The sequence below is a fragment of the Pristiophorus japonicus genome, chromosome 17, assembly GCF_044704955.1.
Source record: "Pristiophorus japonicus isolate sPriJap1 chromosome 17, sPriJap1.hap1, whole genome shotgun sequence".
In the NCBI taxonomy this organism is placed as follows: domain Eukaryota; kingdom Metazoa; phylum Chordata; class Chondrichthyes; family Pristiophoridae; genus Pristiophorus; species Pristiophorus japonicus.
This window is the reverse complement of record NC_091993.1, coordinates 114362959-114384332: the sequence shown is the minus strand read 5'-3', so window position 1 is coordinate 114384332 and position 21374 is coordinate 114362959. Positions and strand designations below refer to the sequence as shown.

The 21374-nt window shown below is 43.3% G+C and overlaps 1 protein-coding gene across 1 annotated transcript; it reads right to left on the bottom strand.

Moving 5' to 3' along the window:
- Nucleotides 1–174: 174 nt before the first annotated feature.
- Nucleotides 175–21318, bottom strand: taf8 (TAF8 RNA polymerase II, TATA box binding protein (TBP)-associated factor). Its single transcript, XM_070859462.1, has 9 exons — nucleotides 21186–21318; nucleotides 14095–14192; nucleotides 12708–12867; nucleotides 10361–10459; nucleotides 8324–8386; nucleotides 5834–5958; nucleotides 3778–3925; nucleotides 2367–2509; nucleotides 175–995 (listed from the first exon to the last, which is right to left on the bottom strand). Exons 2-9 carry the CDS (start codon nucleotides 14170–14172, stop codon nucleotides 855–857), a joined length of 957 nt encoding a protein of 318 aa, XP_070715563.1. The 5' UTR covers nucleotides 14173–14192; nucleotides 21186–21318; the 3' UTR covers nucleotides 175–854.
- Nucleotides 21319–21374: the final 56 nt, after the last annotated feature.

Here is a 21374-nt window from a genome sequence, read left to right as displayed (position 1 = left end):
CCAATATTCTAATGAAAATGCTAAGAAGATATTTGCGCTGAGGCAAACACGTGTTAAAACCCCTGAATGGATAGTTGCACCAGTGATTCTGAATACCTCTCCGCACGTCAAATGCTGCAGGGCAGCTGAATGCATTTTTGTAGTTCAACAACAAGATTTCTTTTTAAACCGGAAGAAATATTTATTTACATTACACTGTACAACTGCTAAACTACATACATTTGTTGGGAAACAGTCGTATCTAAAAGCTTCTGTAACCAGCTGCAAAGACAAGCAGTGTGGAAAATACTATCAAAAGGTCAAAGCTGTACAACGTGTGAATTGCACCCAAAGTGGTTGTAAAAACCATTTTTTTCTATTTGGATTTGCAATAACCTGCAGTGAACAGGAGAAAGGACAACAATACACAAGTGTCGTTGCAAGAGGTGATGTTGAACTATTATTGTCGTTGTTACCACACTGGAATAGGTGTGTTTTACTCTATGCTACATGTGACCTTCCTGCAAAGACAAAGATAATTAGACATCCATGAGCTGTTCTGCAATGTATTTCAAGCAGTTTTTAAAACTTACAACAAAAGTATGTTTGCTCCATCAGAAAGGAGGTGCGAAAGGTTCTGGCATGATATATTGGTTATCCAGATTTTGCACTGGGTTACCAAACTGGCACTGCCTCTTTTAAGATATTTTCCAGGACCAACATCCTCTCATTCCATTAGGCCTACAATCCCTTTTTTCCCCACAACTTATACAGATGAAGACAGTTCTCAAATAAAACAACCTTTTCAGTTCAAAAAGTTGCATCATTACACTGTTGTTATTTTACTGAAATCATCCTTGGCTTTCCTCCGGAGCTCATTTCTTCCTTCGGACCTTGGGCTTTTTGACTGGTCTTAGATATGGATTGTCAATCATCGGCTCTTCATTATTCTTACTGTTGGATAAACCCGCGCTCTGTTGCAACATGGAATTTTCCTTTTCAGCAGACATTTCATCCTAGAAAAAGAGACATTTGCTTCGTTACATAGCATTTACAACACAGCCCGCATTGTGAGGAATATTTTCCCCTCCCTGCCCCTTTGAAAAGGAAATCTAGACAGGGGTAGCTTTGGTCATCATTTGATTGAACATGGCCACAAAAGGCGCTAAAGCTACCGGGGAAAGATTGCAAGGCAATGCTCTAATTTTAGAGTGGAGAACTGTTACACAAACACACAGCTCAACATCATCCAAGCCTTTCAACTTAGATTATTTTGCTATTACTCACAGCTACCCACAATCAAATAGTAACAAAAGACGGTTTACTTACAAAAATGTGATCAACATTTAAAAACTTGTGTAAAAACTTACAGTGTAAGCTTGTCCAAAGAGGAAATACATTGCACTATTGTTTCCACTTGCAATATCAAAGGTCAGGCCAAAATGTGTCGCTTTCACCCAATGACAATGGCAGTATTGGAGCCTGAAAGCAGGTCATCAGCCATAGTAACTTGACTATAGTAAATGGTTGCCAACGGGGAAGGGAACGCAACAAGTTGGGGGGGGGGGGTCTTTTTTTTTTAATAAAAAAAGCAAGCGCGGAGCCATAAAAACAAGGAACATCTCCGATCTGATCCTGGATATGTGCTCTGTTAGCCATTTCAGTTGCGACAACTGGCCTCTGCATCTCAGGTAAGGAAGGGAAAATTCAGTCAGGGTTCGGATTACGTCACTCGTGTCGAATACCAATGGTACCCGTCGTTAGGATCATTTGCTATTTTGACTAATCTTATTGTCCAATGGCTATCTCCTCTTCACAATTTCACTATACACAAGTTTGCGATTCAAAAGTAACTTCAGCTATTAATTTAAGCAATACAAACAACAACTTGCATTTATATAGCGCCTTTAATGTAGTTAAACCTCTCAAGGCACTTCACAGGATTATTATCGAGCAAAAAGACACTGCCATATAAGGAGATATCAGGACAGGTGACCAAAAGCTTGGTTGAAGAGGTAGGACTTAAGGAACGTCTTAAAAGGTATCGATTAGTGTATTAATGAACTCAAGTGATTCTGTGCAATACAATATCCCACAAAAGGTCCATGAATTACTGTACTTACCTTGTGAAGCACAATTTACCGTACAAGTACTGCAATTTGGTTTAAAAATAGTACCAGAGGCAGCAAAAATACAATTTCTGAGCAGATCTAAGGGATAACCGATTACTTCCCCAACAAGGAGGAACAGTGGAAGAATGCAAGTCATGAATTCCTTTCCATAAAAGGTAAACTTAGGGCTCCAGCATCAGTATGCTTACTGAATGTTGTCATTTGCCAACAATGTAGAAGATAAAATATTGCAATGAAAGTGTATTGGAAACATACATTGTTCATATTTAGTGCAACGTTCTCTGTATCAGTCTGATCATCCTGTTCGGAGGAATCTGTCTCCTCCATCTGCTGCAGCTCAAGTTCGGATGGTAGCAAGGCATTTAGGTAAGGAATTGTGGTGGTTCGTGCAGCAATCACTTTAAAAATAATATTTTAAAACATTTTAATAAAAACAGATAGAATTTCAGGGTTAGCAGAGGTTATGCATTACACTTCTAGTTACTCATGATTGTCAAATAGATGCAATTACATTTCTTAATCAATAAAATATCGGTACTGTAGCTAAATTCTACACAGCTGATGATTGCAAACTGGACAAGTTGTAGATCACCAGTTTTTAACAATAGACATTTGAAAAACTGCTGAATAACACAAACATTTTTAATTTATCACCGTCATAACATCATGGCCAAAGCTTTCTACTTCTTGAATTACTGTTGTGATCGCAATAGCATCAACTCCTGAAAATGACTGAATCAGCAAAAATTCTCTTTACAACTGTTGATAGTGAGTATGGCAACAAATTCATGATTCTGCCTTGTGTACGATGTCACACGCCAAAACAGCAACAACTTGTATTTATATAGCGCCTTTAACATAGTAAAACATCCCAAGGCGCTTCACAGGAGTGTTGCAAGACAAAAAAAATAAATTTGAATCAATCGTACCAATGTACAATTCATTTATATTATCTGGAGTTGGGAGTCCCGTGAAATTATACATATATTTTAAATTCATTTTCAGGATGTGGATCTCACTGGGAAGCTGGCATTTAATGCCCATCCTTAGTGCCTCCTTCTTGAACCAGTGCAGTCCATGTTTGTAGCAGTTTGATACAACGGAGTGACTTGCTAGGCCAATTAAGAGTGGCGTGGGACTCGAATGGAGGCCAGACCGGGTAAGGATGGTATGAGTGAACCAGCTTCATGGCCACTTACTGTTACCAACTTTTTATTTTTAGGTTTTGTAAACTGAATTCAAATTCTCTAAATGCCATTGAGAGATTTGCTCTCGCATTCTCTGGATTATAAATCTAGGCCTCTGGATTACTAGTGCAGCAATATAACCGCTGTGCTATGTTCCCAAGGTAGCAGAGAAACAAATGAGAGTCAGTCTCAGGCTATTGTGAGCATTGAAGCAGCTTCAGCACTCAGTAATTACTCAGCTTGGAAAAATAAAAATACAATTGTGCAGCAGTTGTACAAACACACCACTCAATTCAGAGTGAGAAAAATCTTCACAATGCACTGGAGGCATTTGGTTGTCTACATTCAAGTACTGCAGGGTTGCAACTGTGCGAACTCCATCCACTCACTTCTGTCCCCTTCCTGCGTCCACTAAAAAAAAACACTTCGCTGGAACTTGCCAAACTATTGTATACAAAAGTTAAAAATTACATGCTTACATGGGAATGTTGAGATGTCATCTTTAAACAGACTCTCTGTCTCTCCTGTCTTGGCCATAAATCTGGTCAAAGCTCGCTCCACATCTCTTCTCTGGGATGCAGCTTTCTCCCTCAACACCTGGTAATCAGAAACTGGCTCTCTGATTGTCTAACGTAGGAAAAAGTATACTTCAATATCCACACAAGATGTTGTGAAGAAAATTGTATTCTTCTGAGCTAAAGGCAGTTTGCATCACTGGTAAATAATCTGTCTGAACACAGTCAAAAGTTAAGAACCTAAAGAACAATTTCCTTTTCTCATCATCCTCGCCCCACTTATCAATAACACATTTTAGAGTTTGATTTACTTTACATCGCTCCTCTATTCGTCCCCCTGGCCTTGTCAAATACCTGAATAATTGACCAATCTTGAAAATGACACTTGCTCAAAACAAACCTAGTTTGATAAATCACAAATTGCTTTGTTCGAGTGGTATTATACATCTCAATTTCCCGAAGGAGATGAAATGGGGGTTACACTTAATTGTGAATCCAACTATCTAAAACACAATCTTAACTATGTTCTGATGAAAGGTCATCAACCTGAAACATTGGGCTAGATTTTGCTGACATAGTAACGGTGAGGCTAATGGTACCGCTGTTATTTATGCGCAAATTACTTTTCTCTTGTGCAATTAACAGTGGTACAATGCAGGTTGGGGTTATAAATAGAGCTGGAGCGCCGGGCCCTGGAACATCGTGGGCAAAGATGCAGCGAATAAGAGTATGGGGCCCAGAAGAGCCGAGGATCTAGGGGCAGTACGGGCCAGCCCACACTGCGATGTGTGCGCACTAGGTCCATGCAGCAGAGCAGGTCCCCAGTCGTCCTGGTTAACCCTTGCCACTGAATAAAGGCCTAGCTCTGTCAAGCCCATGTGATGACTGATGTGCAATGGTCACCACACGTTAAAAAAATCCACGCACAGGCATCTTCCACCCCCTCAATTGGAGTTCAGGACTGGAACATCGGGTCATTCATTGAAACATCTGTGAACTCTTGTGGAAGCAAGTCATCCTCGTTCGAGGGACCGCCCATGATGATGAATGCTACCACATGGAGTAAGTGAGGTGAATAACAGATGCATTTAAGGGAAAGCTAGGTAAGGACGTGAGGGAGAAAGGAATGGAAGGACATGCTGATAGGGTTAGATGATGTAGGGTGGGAGGAGTGCTGGCGTGGAGCATAAACATCGGCACAGACCAGATGGGCCGAATGGCCCATTTTTGTACTGCAAATTTTGTGTAAATTGTACAGCAACTTTAGGGGAGGGGCAGGTGCAAGGTTAAACACGAATATCCAAAAGTTGCTGTCTGAGTTGCACCGTTCCACCATGAATTTCGTGAATACTGTATCTCGCTGTCTGCCTTAGCATTGAATGGCGTGATGTTGCTGTGCTTGTGCGGTCAATGTACTTGGACAAGGCACTTTGGCTGGGGGAGGGATGTGCTTGGACTGGGGTAAGGCACTTTGGCTGGGGGAGGGATGTACTTGGACTGGGGTAAGGCACTTTGGCTGGGGGAGGGATGTACTTGGACTGGGGTAAGGCACTTTGGCTGGGGGAGGGATGTACTTGGACTGGGGTAAGGCACTTCGGTTGGCTCTTGCTGATTTCTGGGGAGCTCTGTCCTCTGTGGATTCAGGAAGTCAAAGTGGATTGAGTTACAACTTGCAAAGTCAGTGAGACCTTGGGATGGGCAGTTCCAGTTAGACATTCCTGTGAAACTTCAGGATGTAGCTTATCCTTCAAGGGGACCAATCAGAAACAAAGCGTGGAGTACGTTGGCCATTTTTGCAGTACAAATAAGCACGTCCATCTCCTCCTCTCCAAACTAGCACCTCTTCTGGAAAGTGTGCCTGGTATTAATACAATGGCACTCATACACCTTTTACATTTCCCAGGCACCCCCACCACAACTTTGAAATGGAGGTCACATTTGTGGTCTGCTGCATCACTTATGAAAGTTTATTAGAAGTTTGAAACATGACAAATACAAAGCATATAGTTTTTACACTTACAGGTGTCTTTATGTAAGTGTGAGGATCAGGGAACTCTGGAAAGTGGCCTGGGATATATGATGGATGTGTTCTCTTCTGTCCTGTAGAAAGTGCTCTCGGGGTTGCTGGGGTATTTGTAACAGGAGCTTAAAGGAAAAATAAAACTTGCCATTAGAAATTGATCACCACCTCAGCAGGGGCAGAAGCTGGACCATTACAATTGGCCTCAGCATCCCTGAATTTTTCATCCTCTTCTCTTCACCACCCCATTTAAAAAGTACATCTGGTATTAACAAGTTCCTGGGCGAGGGAGTGATAATATAAACTGATGGAAAAAAAAAAATCAGCCAAGGCTGCTATAGCATATCACTAGCCAGTGATGACTGCTGAAAAGTGTGCAGGTGTAGACAATGGGTGAGGAGTAGATTGGGATAACTGTGATGTCCTCGTGCAGTCGAATCGGCCATTAACAGTCACCACCAATGGTCACAACTCTCATAAGAAGAACAGCCACTCAACTGAGATACCACAGGGGTTCTATCAGATGTAACCAAACTTTAGGAAAAGAGGGGAAAATATTTGGAGGGGAGGGGGGGCGCAGGGGCGCGAGGAACATAAAGCTGTGAAAGACCAGCATGTTCAATGGCTATTCTCGAGGTTCCCAGCAGATCAACATTTAATGCAAATAGATCCGTTTTGCCAAGGAGCAAGTCAGCAGGAAACAATGAAGCTTGGTATGGTTTTCTTTTCTGCATTTTCCTCAAGAGCATCACTGACAGGTATCAGCTGATGAAACAAACCATCTGGTATGGCTTCAGAAAGTGAACTGAAGCTCCCAAAACACATGCAGAAATAAAAACTCGCAAACTGCATCACTGTCTGTGGAAATACTCTGCAACACTAGCCAGTGTAATGCATACACTCCAACTAAACATCAGTCCACCACCAACTACAGAGCAGTTTCACAAGGCCTCATAGCCATGGGCTGTTTACAGCTGTCAGAGATATAAAGAGATTTGTATTTTTCAAAGTATATCCCACATTAACAATACAGGTTGGACCTCCCTTATCAGGGATTCCCTTATCCGGCACCACCCCTCGTCCGGCATGATTCCCGGGGGCACATACGACTTTGGGGCCGCGTGAACACCCGGCCCGCTGGGGCCGCACCGACACCCAGCCCGCCGACACTTCGGGCCCGCCGACCTCCTCCCCCACTCCAGACCTCAGGCCGCCCCCGCCCCTTGGGGTGCCGACCTCCCCTCATCCGGCAAAATCCATTATTTGGTACAGGCCAGGTCCCGAGGGTGCCAGATAACGGAGGTTCAACCTGTACCAAAATGCAGAATTAACAGAAAGTAATGCAAAGCTAGCCAACTGGTTCACCAGGTTTACGCAAAATATTGATACCAACACATCAAGAAAAATGCATTTAAGCAATTATGCTTCTTGTACAATACTCTTAGTCCCCTCAAACTGCTTCCTCCACTAATGCCAATCCTGTAACCAACAGCGCTACACTGTGGTGTTATATTTTAAAATGCTTTCTGCAGTTATAATTCAAGGACAGAATCTATAATTATACTGATAAGTGTACCAGTTAAGTGGATAACACAAAAATTTAAATCGAGCTGTAGAATTTTTTAAACTTATCCTGGACTTAATGTCAGATACATACATACATTGGATTAGATAGGATATACGGCACAGAAACAGGCCATTCGGCCCAACCAGTCCATGCCAGTGTTTATGCTGCACTCGAGCCTCTTACCGTCTTTCCTCATCTAAATCTATCAGCGCAATCCTCTATTCCCTTCTCCCTCATATGCTTGTCTAGCCTTCCCTTAAATGCATCTCTACTATTCGCATCAACACTCCCTATGGTAGCGAGTTCCACATTCTCACCACTCTTTGGGTAAAAAAGCTTCATCTGAATTCCCTATCGGATTTCTTGGTGGCTCATTTTTCTTGGTGGCTGCAAATCAGCAATGCAGTTATTAATATAAGTTTCATTTTTTGCTTTTACTCGCAGGATTGAGTCTTTCTGGGGTGGAACCTACACAGTGACAAGCCAGCATCGTTAGGGCCAGAGCTCCTGGTGGCCCCACATTCCCAATGTACATAAGAACTTAAGAAATAGGAGGAGTAGTAGGCCATATGGCCCCTTGAGCCCGCTCCACCATTCAATAAGATCATGGCTGATCCAATCATGGACTCAGCTCCACTTCCTTGCCCGCTCCCAAAAACCTTTATTGTTTAAGAAACTGTCTATTTCTGTCTTAAATTTATTCAAGACATTAGACATGTGATGGAGCTCTTTCTCTCCTCTCAACAGCATCTTTCTTGCACCATGCCCTGCCCCGATGCAAACAGGGCATCATGCTCCACTACCCTCTAAACAGCATCTCTCTTCTCTGCTGCCACTCCAACTTGGTCTTCCTCTGAATAACCCAAATAAAACCTGGTACAGAACAACATCCTACTGTTAACATATGGTGCAAACATACTTACGAGCAGTAATAACCATCCTCTGTGAACGCTTAGCATAAGCTTGAATATTATCCACATTAAAACCTGAAGAATAGGAGTGTAAAAATCAGCAAAACATTTTCGGCTAACTACATCTGGCCGCGCTCACAGCAATCCTTCGTTAACTCAATCCAACACTATCAGGTGCCCGTCCTCAAATGAAGAGATTTACTGAATTCAATTTCACAATCGCCATGATGGGATTTGAACTAATGTCTTTTTTGTTTCTAGTCTAGTGCCATGACCATTAGGCTCCTATAAATTAGCTCCCAGTCCATTTATTATCTTTGAATACATCAAGACCAGTTTCAGAATGTTTTAGCTAGGATTCAATTAAAAGGCAGTGCACAAAAACAGTTTAATTAGTCATTTGTCTCATTTTCTGTTGGAGGTAGAAGTTTTCCATGCAAACCAAAAACAATCCCTTGGCTGTGAAGCACGGTGGGACATCGTGAGAGACACGATAAGGCGCTATATAAATGTGTCTTTCTTTCTAGTTAAGGGTTCAAATATGAACACTGGTCCGCTAAACATTGGTATGTTGGCCTTTATTACAAGAGTAAAGATGTCTTACTACAATTATATAGGGCCCTAGTGAGACTGCACCTGGAGTATTGTGTACAGTTTTGGTCTCCTTACCTAAGGAAGGATATACTTTCCATAGAGGGAGTTCACCAGACTGATTCCTGGAATTAGGGGATTGTCCTATGAGGAGAGATTGAGCAGACTAGACCTATATTCACCAGAGTTTAGAAGAATGAGAGGTGATCTCATTGAAACATACAAAAAACTTACAGGGCTAGGCAGGATTGATGCAGGGAGGTTGTTTCATCTGGCTGGGGAGTCTAGAACCAGGGGTCACAGTCTCAGAATAAGGGGTCGGTCATTTAGGACTGAGATGAGGAGAAACTTCTTCACTCAGAGGGTGGTGAATCTTTGGAATTCTCTACCCCAGAGGTCTGTGGAGGCTCAGTCATTGAGTATATTCAAGACAGAGATTGATAGCTTTTTGACTATTAGGGGAATCAAGGGATATGGGGACAGTGCAGGAAAGTGGAGTTGAGGTAGAAGATCAGCCATGATCTCATTGAATGGGAGAGTAGGCTTCTACTCCTAATTATTATGTTCTTAAACTGAGACCACCAAAACATAGGCAGTCTCTCGGGATCGAGGAAGACTCTTAGCATGAGTTCTTAGGTGGCTGTACAGTCCAATACAAGAACCACAGTTTCTGTCACAGATGGGATAGTCGTTGAGGGAAAGGGTGAACAGGGAGCCTGGTTTGCCGCACGCTCCTTCCGCTTGATTTCTGCACACTCTCGGCGACGATACTTGAGGAGCTCAGTACCCTCCCGAATGCACTTCCTCCACTTAGGGCGGTCTATGGCCAAGGACTCCCAGGGGTCAGAGGGGATGTCGCACTTTATCAGGGAGGCGTTGAGGGTTTCCTCTGCCCGCCTTTGGCTCCTTTGCCGTGGACGAGTTCCGAGTAGAGCGCTTGCTTTGGGAGTCTCGTGTCTGGCATGCGGACAATGTGGCCTGCCCAGCGAAGCTGATCAAGTGTGGTCAGTGCTTCAATGCTGGGGATGTTGGCCTGGACGAGGACGCTAATGTTTGTGCGTCTGTCCTCCCATTGGATTTGCAGGATTTGCAAACTGAGACCAGTGAACACAGCGATGACCATGAAATCATGTCAGTGGAAACACATGAACATAAGAAACAGTTTCTCCTTATCTACGCTGTATAAAAAAGCTATGATGATTAAGTAACAATGGTGGTGCAACCGGTCCAACGTTCACTGCACCATGCTGCCACACAGAGCACATTTTGGTTGCAAAGCTGGTTGTTTTTTGGTTACTCCTCGCAAATACTTTTTTTTTTTTTAAAACTGATTAGGGACTTGTCTGTTCCTGGTCCCTGCTGCTGTAACTTTGGGCCCTGGTGCTTTAGGAAAGCTGCATAAAACATACAGTAAGTTTAACAAAATAAGTCAATAGATGAGCACAATATGTAACATACCCATTTCTGCCAAAGTAACCACAACATCTGACAAGGTTGGTTGAGTTCTTGCCGAATGTTCACAATATACCTTCGCACTGCGACCAATTTCAGAAAGATCTAGGTGAAAAGAAAAGTGTTTCTGTTTAAATAAGGTGGTGTTGAAGTATCAGGATACATCGTACATCTTCCTCTAATCCTCTATTATGCAATATTTAGCTCATAAAAATGTGCAGAAAACCTTGCGCAATCAAACCGCTCCAACTGAAACTTTCTAAGTACAGCACTGTTAACTGCTCAGTCATTGTTGAGGTCCGTGTAAACATTCTCTGCAAATTTTCTACAAACTTAGGAGATAAACATTAATTTTGCAATACATCCTTACCACGTTTCAGAATGTCTACCTTGGTGTAATGCATGTTAAAAGTGCTTCTATTGAGCTAAACCTGGCTCTCGGGGTTAATTCCCAGGACAGCAGATTAGAACAAAAAAGCAAAATACTGCAGTTACTGTAAATCTTAAACAAAGACAGAAACAACTGAAGACACTCAGCACATCAGGCAGCGTCCATTGAATACAAATTAACCCCTCGGGTATAAACCCTGCCTCGGAACTCAGCTCATGTGCAAGTTAAGATTCCAATCTGCTTTAGACAATGAAAGATGGTTTAATATTGTAGTGATTGTTCACAGGTATTGCTGCTGTGATGACTCAGTTCATCGGAATGGAGCAGGAGGGGGGCATCGCCAAATTAGCCCAATGGATTCTGACCCTGGGTGAATGAAGGCGGTAGTGAGTTTGACTGAAAGCTGACACTGCAGTAAGGATGACTAATGAAAAAAAAAGACTGTAGGGAAAGGTGGTTCTGTCATAGGCTGAAAGCCAAAATGCAGGGAACAGTTTCTTTCTAGCCAGTTGTTGTCAAGAGAGTAAGATAATTCTGAAAATATTTACAAGTTGAAAAAAAGGAAAGACTTGCATTTATATAGCGTCTTTCACGACTTCCAGACGTTCCAAAGCGCTTTACTGCCAATGAAGTACTTTTTGGAGTGTAGTCACTGTTGTAATGCAAGAAAAGCGGCAGCCAATTTGCACACAGCAAGCTCCCACAAACAGCAATGTGATAATGACCAGGTAATCTGCTTTTTAAAAAAAAAAAAGTGATGTTAATTAAGGGATAAATATTGGCCAGGACACCGGGGATAACTCCCCTGCTCATCTTAGAAATAGTGCCACGGGATCTTTTGCTTCCATCTGAGAGAGCAGACGGAGACTCGGTTTAACGTCTCATCCAAAAGACAGTACCTCCGACAGTGCAGCACTCCTTCAATACTGCACTGGAGTGTCAGCCTGGAGTTTGTGCTCAAGTCTGGGGAGTAGGGCTTGAACCCATAACCTTCTGACTCAGAGTGCTACTACTGAGCCACGGGAAATACGACAGTGCACCAAAGTGGAACAGTGTGCCACATTCTTTATTTAGTATTAGTACAGGAAGATGGATTGCACAGATTGAACTAAGTGAGTCTAGTCTTAACCATTGTTTCATGTGTTCACCTTACTACAAAATAAATCAGCTTACTAACTCAGATCCAGCCTCGTCTGATCAAGCATTTGCTTGGCCTATCTTGGATGAGGTTGTAGATGTACACGTGACAGAGAGATGAATATCTGATTCAGGTCACAAGGCGGTAGTACTGTTACACTCCCAGGTCACGTTATCATACAAGCAGATAGAGCAGTGCGGGTCATATCTCACAAATGCAAGGCACTAAGGCTGCTTTACAGGAGCAACTGAAGATATCAAAAGCCTCCCTGAATTTGAACCAATCCTCTTCAAAGTAAAATAGTTGGATGTGGGAGGAGGGCGCAGGCGAAAAGATAACTGACTAAAAGATGCTTGGAAAGTAATTCCCAGCCAAATATTTTACACAAATTGGCTGTGTTAGCCCCAAGTTGCTACATTTGTTGTAATGAAATGCAAGAAAACAGAGCTTTGAAAGCTCACCAATACATTGTGCCATGCAGCAAAAGATGGTTTTTTTGCCACAATTCTTACAAACCAAGTTGGCAAAAAAAACCTCACTCATCTTATGATAAGGCTAAAAGTGCAAACATTCATTCAAAACCTTGTGGTCTTACGTGTTAATATGCCAACACCCTTTAACACCATGCCACTAACATTGAGCATATGGTGTTTTGCATGGAGCCCAACAGCTGGGAAAGCATCAAACGTTCCGCATTTGAAAACAAACCCTCAGAGCGATGCTGGACTGCAATATAACCTCTGTGCTGATCGAACTATCCATCTAGCTATCTATATAAAGCAAAACTGAACCGTACTGAATGAAGCCAACTATTTCCTACTCACAGCTCTGCAGCATTTCAGTCAGCGTTTCAACAGCCGCCTTTTCTGCTGCTTCGAAACCAGCTTCAGTTAGCAGCGAGCTAACCACCACCTGCAGCGTGCGTCTTCGCGCCAGATAATAGTTATCGGAAGGGGACGATGATGCTTTAGAACTCGATGATTTCTGGTAAATAAAACCCACAGAACTGAGCACATTCCAAATTCAGAATCTATTTTCCGCAGTCTGAAACAGGGCTCACTTTTAAGCGGATAAATGTGACATAAACGAGGATATCGAATCTCAAAACTTAAAAAAAGGGCAGTCTGTGCCAAAATATTTTGTTGTAAAGAACGGAAGACTTGGATTTCTACAGCGCCTTTTACAACCCGGATGTCTCAAAACGCTTTACAGCCAATGAAATACTTTTTGAAGTGTAGTCACTGTTGTAATGTGGGAAACGCAGCAGCCAATTTGCGCACAAGCAAGCTCCCACATACAGCAATGACCAGATAAACAGTTTTTTTGTTATGTTGATTGAGGGATAAATATTGGCCAGGACACCGGGGATAACTCCACTGCTCTTCTTCAAAATAGTGCCATGGGATCTTTTACGCCCACCTGAGAGAGCAGACAGGGCCTCGGTTTAACGTCTCACCCGAAAGACAGCACCTCCAACAGTGCAGCACTCCCTCAGCACTGCACTGGGAGTGTCAGCCTAAATTTATATGCTCAAGTCCCTGGAGTGGGACTTGAACCCACAACCTTCTGACTCAGAGGCGAGAGTGCTACCCACTGAGCCACAGCTGACACATAAATTCAATAAGACAAATATATGCAATATTAAAAAATTAAAATGCATCAACATTTAAATATGTAAACAAATCACCTGCCTCAAAACATTTCTGTAATACACACATTTATATTTTCGTAAATGAATAATTGTCAAGATCTACAATAGTAAATTCATATAAAACTGAATGTACAATTTATAGTTGAAAATGCATGTATAAATTAGGATTGGGTTATTCTGCCCACTTTATTTCCTCCGCTAACCCAGCTCCATTACCTCCTTGAGGGGACTGATGGTCAGATAGCACAAGGCATGCCTTCACCAGCATCAGCCAGCCACTAGGTGGCAACCAAGCACAAACAACATTTGCTTTGCAATTTGAATTTCAAACAATGTATAAAAGATCAATTATTTTTAGCATACACACCAATGTTCCCTTTAAGCTGCACAGCTGCGCAGTTGTATGGGGGTCCCGCGCAGCTCTTGAAAGGAAAAACCGCACATGGTCGGAAATTTAAATGTACCGTACAGCCCTTTAAAGGGCCACGCACCCAAAACAAATTAAGGGAACCTTGATACACCCTACGCACTACTAAGAAATTTCTGATCCACCACATTACCTGGGTAACATTCTCCACTGAGACTCTGCACGTTGCATCAGTTGGTGTATATGCATCAGAGACAGAAGCTGTAGTCATTTTAGCAATTAAATGGCCGCCTGAAATAAAAGGAAAGTTTGTGTAAACCATCAACAACTTAAGCTGATCATTTCGGTCACCACTTGAGCTTTAACTTTGTGGTTTATTTTATTTTATTTTTGCCAGTAGATTGACAGAGATTGCCACCATGTTTGCATGCGGTGGGTGCTCGAGGCAAATGAACACGTGACCATTATCCGCAGGCCCAGCTGGTCTTTCTGCTCATTGCGGCCAGTAACAGCCAGTGACAATGGGGAGTGAAAGAAACACTTGCAAACGGGAGATAAGGGATTAAAACACACAGTGGAGGTATCACAGGATCATTTCACACCCGCCCAAAATTAAACACCGGCAGGGAGCGGAGAACAGGTCTCACTGTCCTCAGACTCTAAAATGGGGAGAAAAAACACACACAATAATACATCCTCTAAAAGTACCCAGAGTTAATTAGACATTAAAACTCCAAAATAAAAACAAAGTAAAAAAGCAAAAATGACAGGAAAGAAAATTAATCTTTCCACACAGCTACTAAAACACTAAATGAATGTGCTCCAGTCCAGCAACACAGTCCCCTTTCCCATCTCCAGTTTTCAATTACAGTTGGATAAAAACAAAAGAACATAACTATCTAGGAGCAGGAGCAGGCCATTCAGCCCCGTCGAGCCTGCTCCACCATTCAATAAGATCATGGCTGATCTTCTACCTCAACTCCACCTTCCTGCACTATCCCCATATCCCTTGATTTCCTTAGTGCCAAAACATCGATCGAACTGTCTTGAATATATTCAATGACTGAGCCTCCACAGCCCTCTGGGGTACAGAATTCCAAAGATTCACAACCCTTTCTCTTCATCTCTGTCCTCTGACCTCCGACCCCTTATTCTGAGACTGTGACCCCTGGTTCTAGACTCTCCAGCCAGGGGAAACGTCCTCCCAACATCTACCCCTTCAATAACAATAAAAGCAAAATACTCAGCAGGTCGGGCAGCATCTGTGGTGAGAGAAACAGAGTTAACGTTTCAGGTCGATGACATTTCGTCAGATCTAATCTGTCAAGCCCTGTAAGAATTTTACATGTTTCAGTGAGATCACCTCTCATTCTTCTAAATTCTAGGGAATATAGGACTAATCTGCTCAATCTCCCCTCATAGGACAATGCCCCATCCCAGGGATTCAATCTGGTGAACCTTTGTTGCACTCCCTCTAAGGCAAGTGCTCTGTGGCAGGGACAGGCTGGTGGAGGACCTTTGTCAAAGCAAAGAGCGTGAAGAGGTCAAGCGCAGGCAGCGGAAGGAGCGCGCGGCAAACCAGCCCCACCCACCCCTTCCCTCGACGAATGTCTGTCCCACCTTTAACAGGGTCTGTGGTTCTCGTATCGGACTGTTCAGCCACCAAAGAACTCACTTTGGGAGTGGAAGCAAGTCTTCCTCGATTCCGAGGGACTGCCTATGATGATGAAGGCAAGTATATCCTTCCTTAGGCAAAGAGACCACAACTGTACATAGTAATTGCAGTAGACTTCTTTACCCTTATACTCCAATCCATCAGTAATAAAGCTTTCCTAATTGCTTGCTATGCCGGCATGTTAACTTTCAGTGATTCTTGTACAAGGATACACAGGTCGCTTTGAATATCAACTTTTCCTAATCATCATTTAAAAACAAATTCTGCTTTTCTATTTTTCCTACCAAAGTGGATAATTTCACATTTCTCCACATTATACTCCCATTTGCCAAGTTCTTGGCCACTCACATAGCCTGTCTATATCCCTTTGCAGCCTCTTTGCATCCTGCTCACAACTTACTTTCCCAGCTAGCTTTGTATCATCAGCAAAATTGGATATATTGCACTCGGTCCCGTCATCTAAGCCGTCGATATAGATTGTAAATAGCCGAGGCCCAAGCACTAATCCTTGCGGTAACCCACTAGCCTGCTAACCTAAAAATGACCCATTTATTCCTACAAGTTAACCAATCCTGAATCCATTATCCCATCTCTGCCATTTCCTTATTCCCCATTTTAATTTCGCCTGTCTCTGCCTGTAAGGGACCCATGTTTACTTTCCCTAATATCTTCCTTTTTACATACCCATTGAAGCTTTTGCAATTGTTTTTATGTCTCTTGCTCGTTTACTCTCACATTCTGTTTTCTCACTAGCAATTTCCTGATAAATATTGCAAAAGTAGTCCCTTTCCATTATAATTGCATTGAAGAAGTACATGACAACACCATCAGCTGCTAAATGCAGTGAGCTCTTCCAGCACCCCTGCACACAATTATTAAAAATTGGCCAATGATTATATTAATGTGTCGACGAGTTACATAAATCCACTCAAAGAATATAGTTTTTAGGCTGAGTATTGTCTCTTAGCCCTCCTTTTATTCAATGATTTTAAACAATTACTAGTTGCCCATGAGCATTGCGACAGAGAGAGCAAAGAAATAAAAGCTGTCATCTCTCTTCCTATAACTGTGTCTCTGCCCATTTCCCATTCTGATTCACTTTTGACTTCTTCGCTCAGTGGTAGCACACTCATATCTGAGACACATTGTTGTCCACATAATCTAGGATGGCACTTCAGTGCAGTAAAGACGGAATGCTGAATCCTCAGAAGTGCCATCTTTCCAGTGAGACATGAAACGGGGATTCCTGTTGAGGTGAACACAAAAGAGTCCGTGGCAGTATTCAAAGATCCTCGGAAAATTACCCCAGTGTCCGAATCAACAATGCCAAACAGGTTAACTGGTCATCTCTCTCTCTCTCTCTCTCTCTCTCTCTCGACCCCCCCCTTCCCCCAAAGTCTAAGGCTCACACATATACAAAGAAAGAAAGACTTACATTTATATAGCGCCTTTCATGACCACCTGACATCGCAAAGCATTTTACAACCAAGGAAGTGCTTTTGGAGTGTAGTCACTGTTGTAATGTGGGAAATGCGGCAGCCAATTTGCGCACAGCAAGCTCCCACAAATAGCAATGTGATAATCTGCTTTTTGTTACGTTGCTTGAGGGATAAATATTGGCCAGGACACCGGGGATAACCCCCTTTGCTCTTCTTCAAAACAGTGCCATGAGATCTTTTACATTCACCTGAGAGAGCAGACCTCGGTTTAACGTCTCATCCGAAAGACGGCACCTCCGACAGTGCAGTGCTCCCTCAGCACTGCACTGGGAGTGTCAGCCTGGATATTTTGTGCTCAAGTCCCTGCAGTGGGACTTGAACCCACAACCTTCTGACTCAAGAGACGAGTGTGCTGCCCACTGAGCCACAGCTGACTCTGGCAATGGCCATGTAGGTAGGGTATTGGAGGGCAATTGGCACCCGTGGAGCTCCAGCCCAGCCAAGATTCAATATTTTCAGGAGAGAACTAATTACCTAAATTAATTCCAGGGCCACTGACTCAGTATAGAAATAGAAATGTTGCACAGTAAAATGATTTAATAAAATGACCAAATCAGTGTTGAAACATTGGAAATATTCAAACGGCCATCCGGAAGCCCACTGCACCTGAAAACCCAACCCCCTGCTCACTGTATCAAGGTGCCAGTGACCCGAGCCATGAACCTGCATCCATCCTGGATCGGATTTTGGGGCTCTCACACAAGTATGGTAAAGTTTAGTACCAGATAAGAGTCACGCATGCTTCAGGTGAACCCTTCAAGCAGATTATTTTCTTTTAAGCACCCCCACTCACCCATTATCATTCTCCACATATCTTTCCAATCGTAGCCAGAGAATCACCTGCGATGGCTTCTCTTCCCGCCCCCGCATCGTTACCTCTGGTGTCCCCCAAGGATCTATCCTGGGCCCCCTCCTATTTCTCATCTATATGCTGCCCCTTGGCGACATCATCCGAAAACACGAGGTCAGTTTCCACATGTACGCTGATAACACCCAGCTCTCCCTCACCACCACTTCTCTCGACCCCTCCACCATCTCTAAATGGTCAGACTGCTTGTCCGACATCCAGTGCTGGATGAGCAGGAATTTTCTCCCATTGAATACTGGGAATAATGGAATCATAGAAATTTACAGCACAGAAGAAGACCATTTCGGCCCATCGTGTCCACGCCCCAACAAAAAGCTAACCAGCCTAATCTCACTTTCCAGCTCTTGGTCCGTAGCCCGAGGCATAGAATGCAAGAGCAGGGTGGTTATGCTTGAACTGTACAAAACACTAGTTAAGCCACATCTAGAGTACTGCTTGCAGTTCTGGTCACCACATTACAGGAAAGATATGATCGCACTCGAGGATACAGAGAAGATTTACGAGGTTGTAGCCTGAACTGGAGAATTTTAGCTGGGAGGAAAGATTGGATAGACTGGGGTTGTTTTCTTTGGAACAGAGGGGAGACACATTATTGAGGTGTTTAAAATTATGAGGGGCCTGGATAGAGTGGAGAGGACTTTTTAAATGCTGTGACGGTTTCTGCCTCTACCACCCTTTCAGGCAGTGAGTTCCAGACCCCCACCACCCTCTTGGTGAAGAAATTGCCCCTCAAATTCCTATCCACTATCCAGGCCCCTCATAATTTTAAACACCTCAATACTGTTTCCCCTCAGCCTCCTCTGTTCCAAAGAAAACAACCCCAGCCTATCCAATCTTTCCTCACAGCTAAAATTCTCCAGTCCAGGCTAGAACCTCGTAAATCTCCTCTCTACCCTCGAGTGTGATCATAACTTTCCTGTAATGTAGTGACCAGAACTGCACGCAGTACTCTAGCTGTGGTTTCACTAGTGTTTTATACAGTCCAAGCATAACCACCTTGCTCTTGCATTCTATGCCTCGGCTAATAAAGGCAAGTATTCTGTATGTTTTCTTAACCACCTTATTTACCAGGCCTGCTACCTTCAGGAATCTGCGGATATACACTCCAAGGTCTCCAAGGAAGACCAAAGCCATTGTTTTCAGTCCCCGCCACAAACTCCGTTCCCCAGCCACTGACTCCCATTCCTCTCCCCAACTTCTGTCTGAGGCTGAACCAGACTGTTCGCAACCTTGGCGTCATATCTGACCCTGAAATGAGCTTTCGACTACATATCCGCAGCATAACTAAGGCGGCCTATTTCCACCTCCGTAACATCGCCCGTCTCCACCCTTGCCTCAACTCATCTGCTGCCGAAGCCCTGATTCATGCCTTTGTTACCTCTAGACTTGACCATTCCAACGCACTCCTGGCTGCGCTCCCACTTTCTATCCTAGGTAAACTAGAGGCAATCCAAAACTCGGCTGCCCGTGTCCTAACACGCACCAAGTCTTGCTCACCCATCATCCCTGTGCTTGATGACGTACATTGGCTCCCATTTAAGCAACACCTCGATTTCAAAATTCTCATCCTTGTTTTCAAATCCCTCCATGGCCTCGGCCCTCTCTATCTCTGTATTCTCCTCACCACCCCCCCCCCCCCAAAAAAAAAGATGTCTGCGCTCCTCTAATTCTGCCCTCTTAAGGATCCCTGATTATAATTGTTCAAACATCGACGTCCGTGCCTTCTGTCGCCTGGGCCCCAAGCTCTGGAACTCCCTGCCTAAACCTCTCCACCTCTCTTTCCTTCTTCAAGACGCTGCTTAAAAACAAACCTCTTTGACCAAGCTTTTGTTCAACTGCCCTAATTTCTCCTTATGTGGCTCGGTGTCAAATTTTTTGTCTTATTATACTCCTGTGAAGCGCCTTGGGACGTTGCACTACGTTAAAGGCGCTATATAAATACAAGGTGTTGTTGTTGTTGATGCAGTATTCACTTTCCCAACGCAGTTTATACAATTTCTCACTCTAATTAAAGCTGAAGAAAATAATTTCTAATGCTGGATGAAATTTACATGACAGTCATATTACCAATCGTGCTATTTCACCCTCTTAATACATTGTAGTGTTTAATTTGGCAATCTGCCAAACACCAGCACGGTTTAAAAATAGCCAACACAGGAAAACAACAAAGTTATTGCCACCTAAGCAAGTCAAACACTTCAACACGGAAAGATAACTGAAACCAATCATCACGTTTTATATGCGCACAAGGAGACAGATAGAATTTAAAATAAAAAACCCAGTTTGCATAATTTCAACCGCTCAATTTGTACATTTCTTGCAGACACTTTACTAAAATATAAATAAAGAAGATTTGCATTTATACAGCACCTTTCACGACCACCTGACATCCCAAAGCGCTTTACAGCCAATGAACTACTTTTTTTTGGAGTGTAGTCACAGTTGTAATGTAGGAATTGCAGCAGCCATGTTTGCGCACAGCAAGCTCCCACAAACAGCAATGTGATAATGACTAGATAATCTGTTTTTTGTTATGTTGATTGAGGGATAAATATTAGCCGGGACACGGGAGATAACTTCCCTGCTCTTCTTCGAAATAGTGCCACAGGATTTTTTGGGGCCTCGGCTTAACATCCCATCCGATGGTGCAGTACTCCCTCAGTACTGCTACTTGGGAGTGCCAAGCTAGATTTATGTGCTCAAGTCTCTGGAGTGGGACTTGAACGCACAACCTTTCGACTCAGACTGCTACCCACTGAGCCACTGGTTCACTACTGATTACTCTAAATCCTTTAGGAGGAGTGCAAAGAAAATCACTTCACCTAACCAAGCATTGAACCACCATCGATACCAGCTCCAGCTGAAATCTGTTCCTCCTTTGCTGGTACTGCACTGGGAGTGCCAGCCTGGATTTTTGTGCTCAGTATATCTTAATTTAATGCAAAATGTTGAGCTTGTAAATAATTTTGTTTGGAAGGATTTAAAAAAAATGTTTAAAAGAAAACAAAGACAAGATCTGGCAGCAAAATTTAAGAGGGAATAGGTTTTTTCTTAAAAGCTATAAAAATTGTTGAGCTGTGTGTAACTTTAAGGCTGACAGTCATTGCTGCTCAGACTGGCCTCACAGGAGGACTTGAGGCCTGTGGACTCGAGGGACTCCTGACCCTGGGCAGCTTCACACACACTCAGAGCAAACCAAATGAAAGATTAAGAATGCCTTCGCCAGCAGGCTTCACACTTACGCTATTTCAGGGCATTTGGTGGTCAAAGCCGATTCCAGGGGCCGCGTTAGCTTCAAAATATTGGGCAGTAACAAATAAATAAATGAACCACCACTCAGCTCGCAGCACCGCTTCCGCTCTGTCTCACGCCCGGCTCTCTGCTGCCCCCTGGGCTGGCTGAGGAGCTGAGGGGAACTGCAGCCTCTGCTG

What these genes read in the sequence shown, in the direction of transcription:
- taf8 (XM_070859462.1), bottom strand. Translation starts at nt 14,172, where the DNA reads ATGACTACAGCTTCTGTCTCTGATGCATATACACCAACTGATGCAACG. An exon ending in CAGTGGAGAATGTTACCCAG is followed by an intron (nt 12,868 to 14,094) that starts GTAATGTGGTGG and finishes TTTATTTACCAG; the next exon opens with AAATCATCGAGTTCTAAAGC. An exon ending in GGTTACTTTGGCAGAAATGG is followed by an intron (nt 8,387 to 10,360) that starts GTATGTTACATA and finishes CCTATTCTTCAG; the next exon opens with GTTTTAATGTGGATAATATT.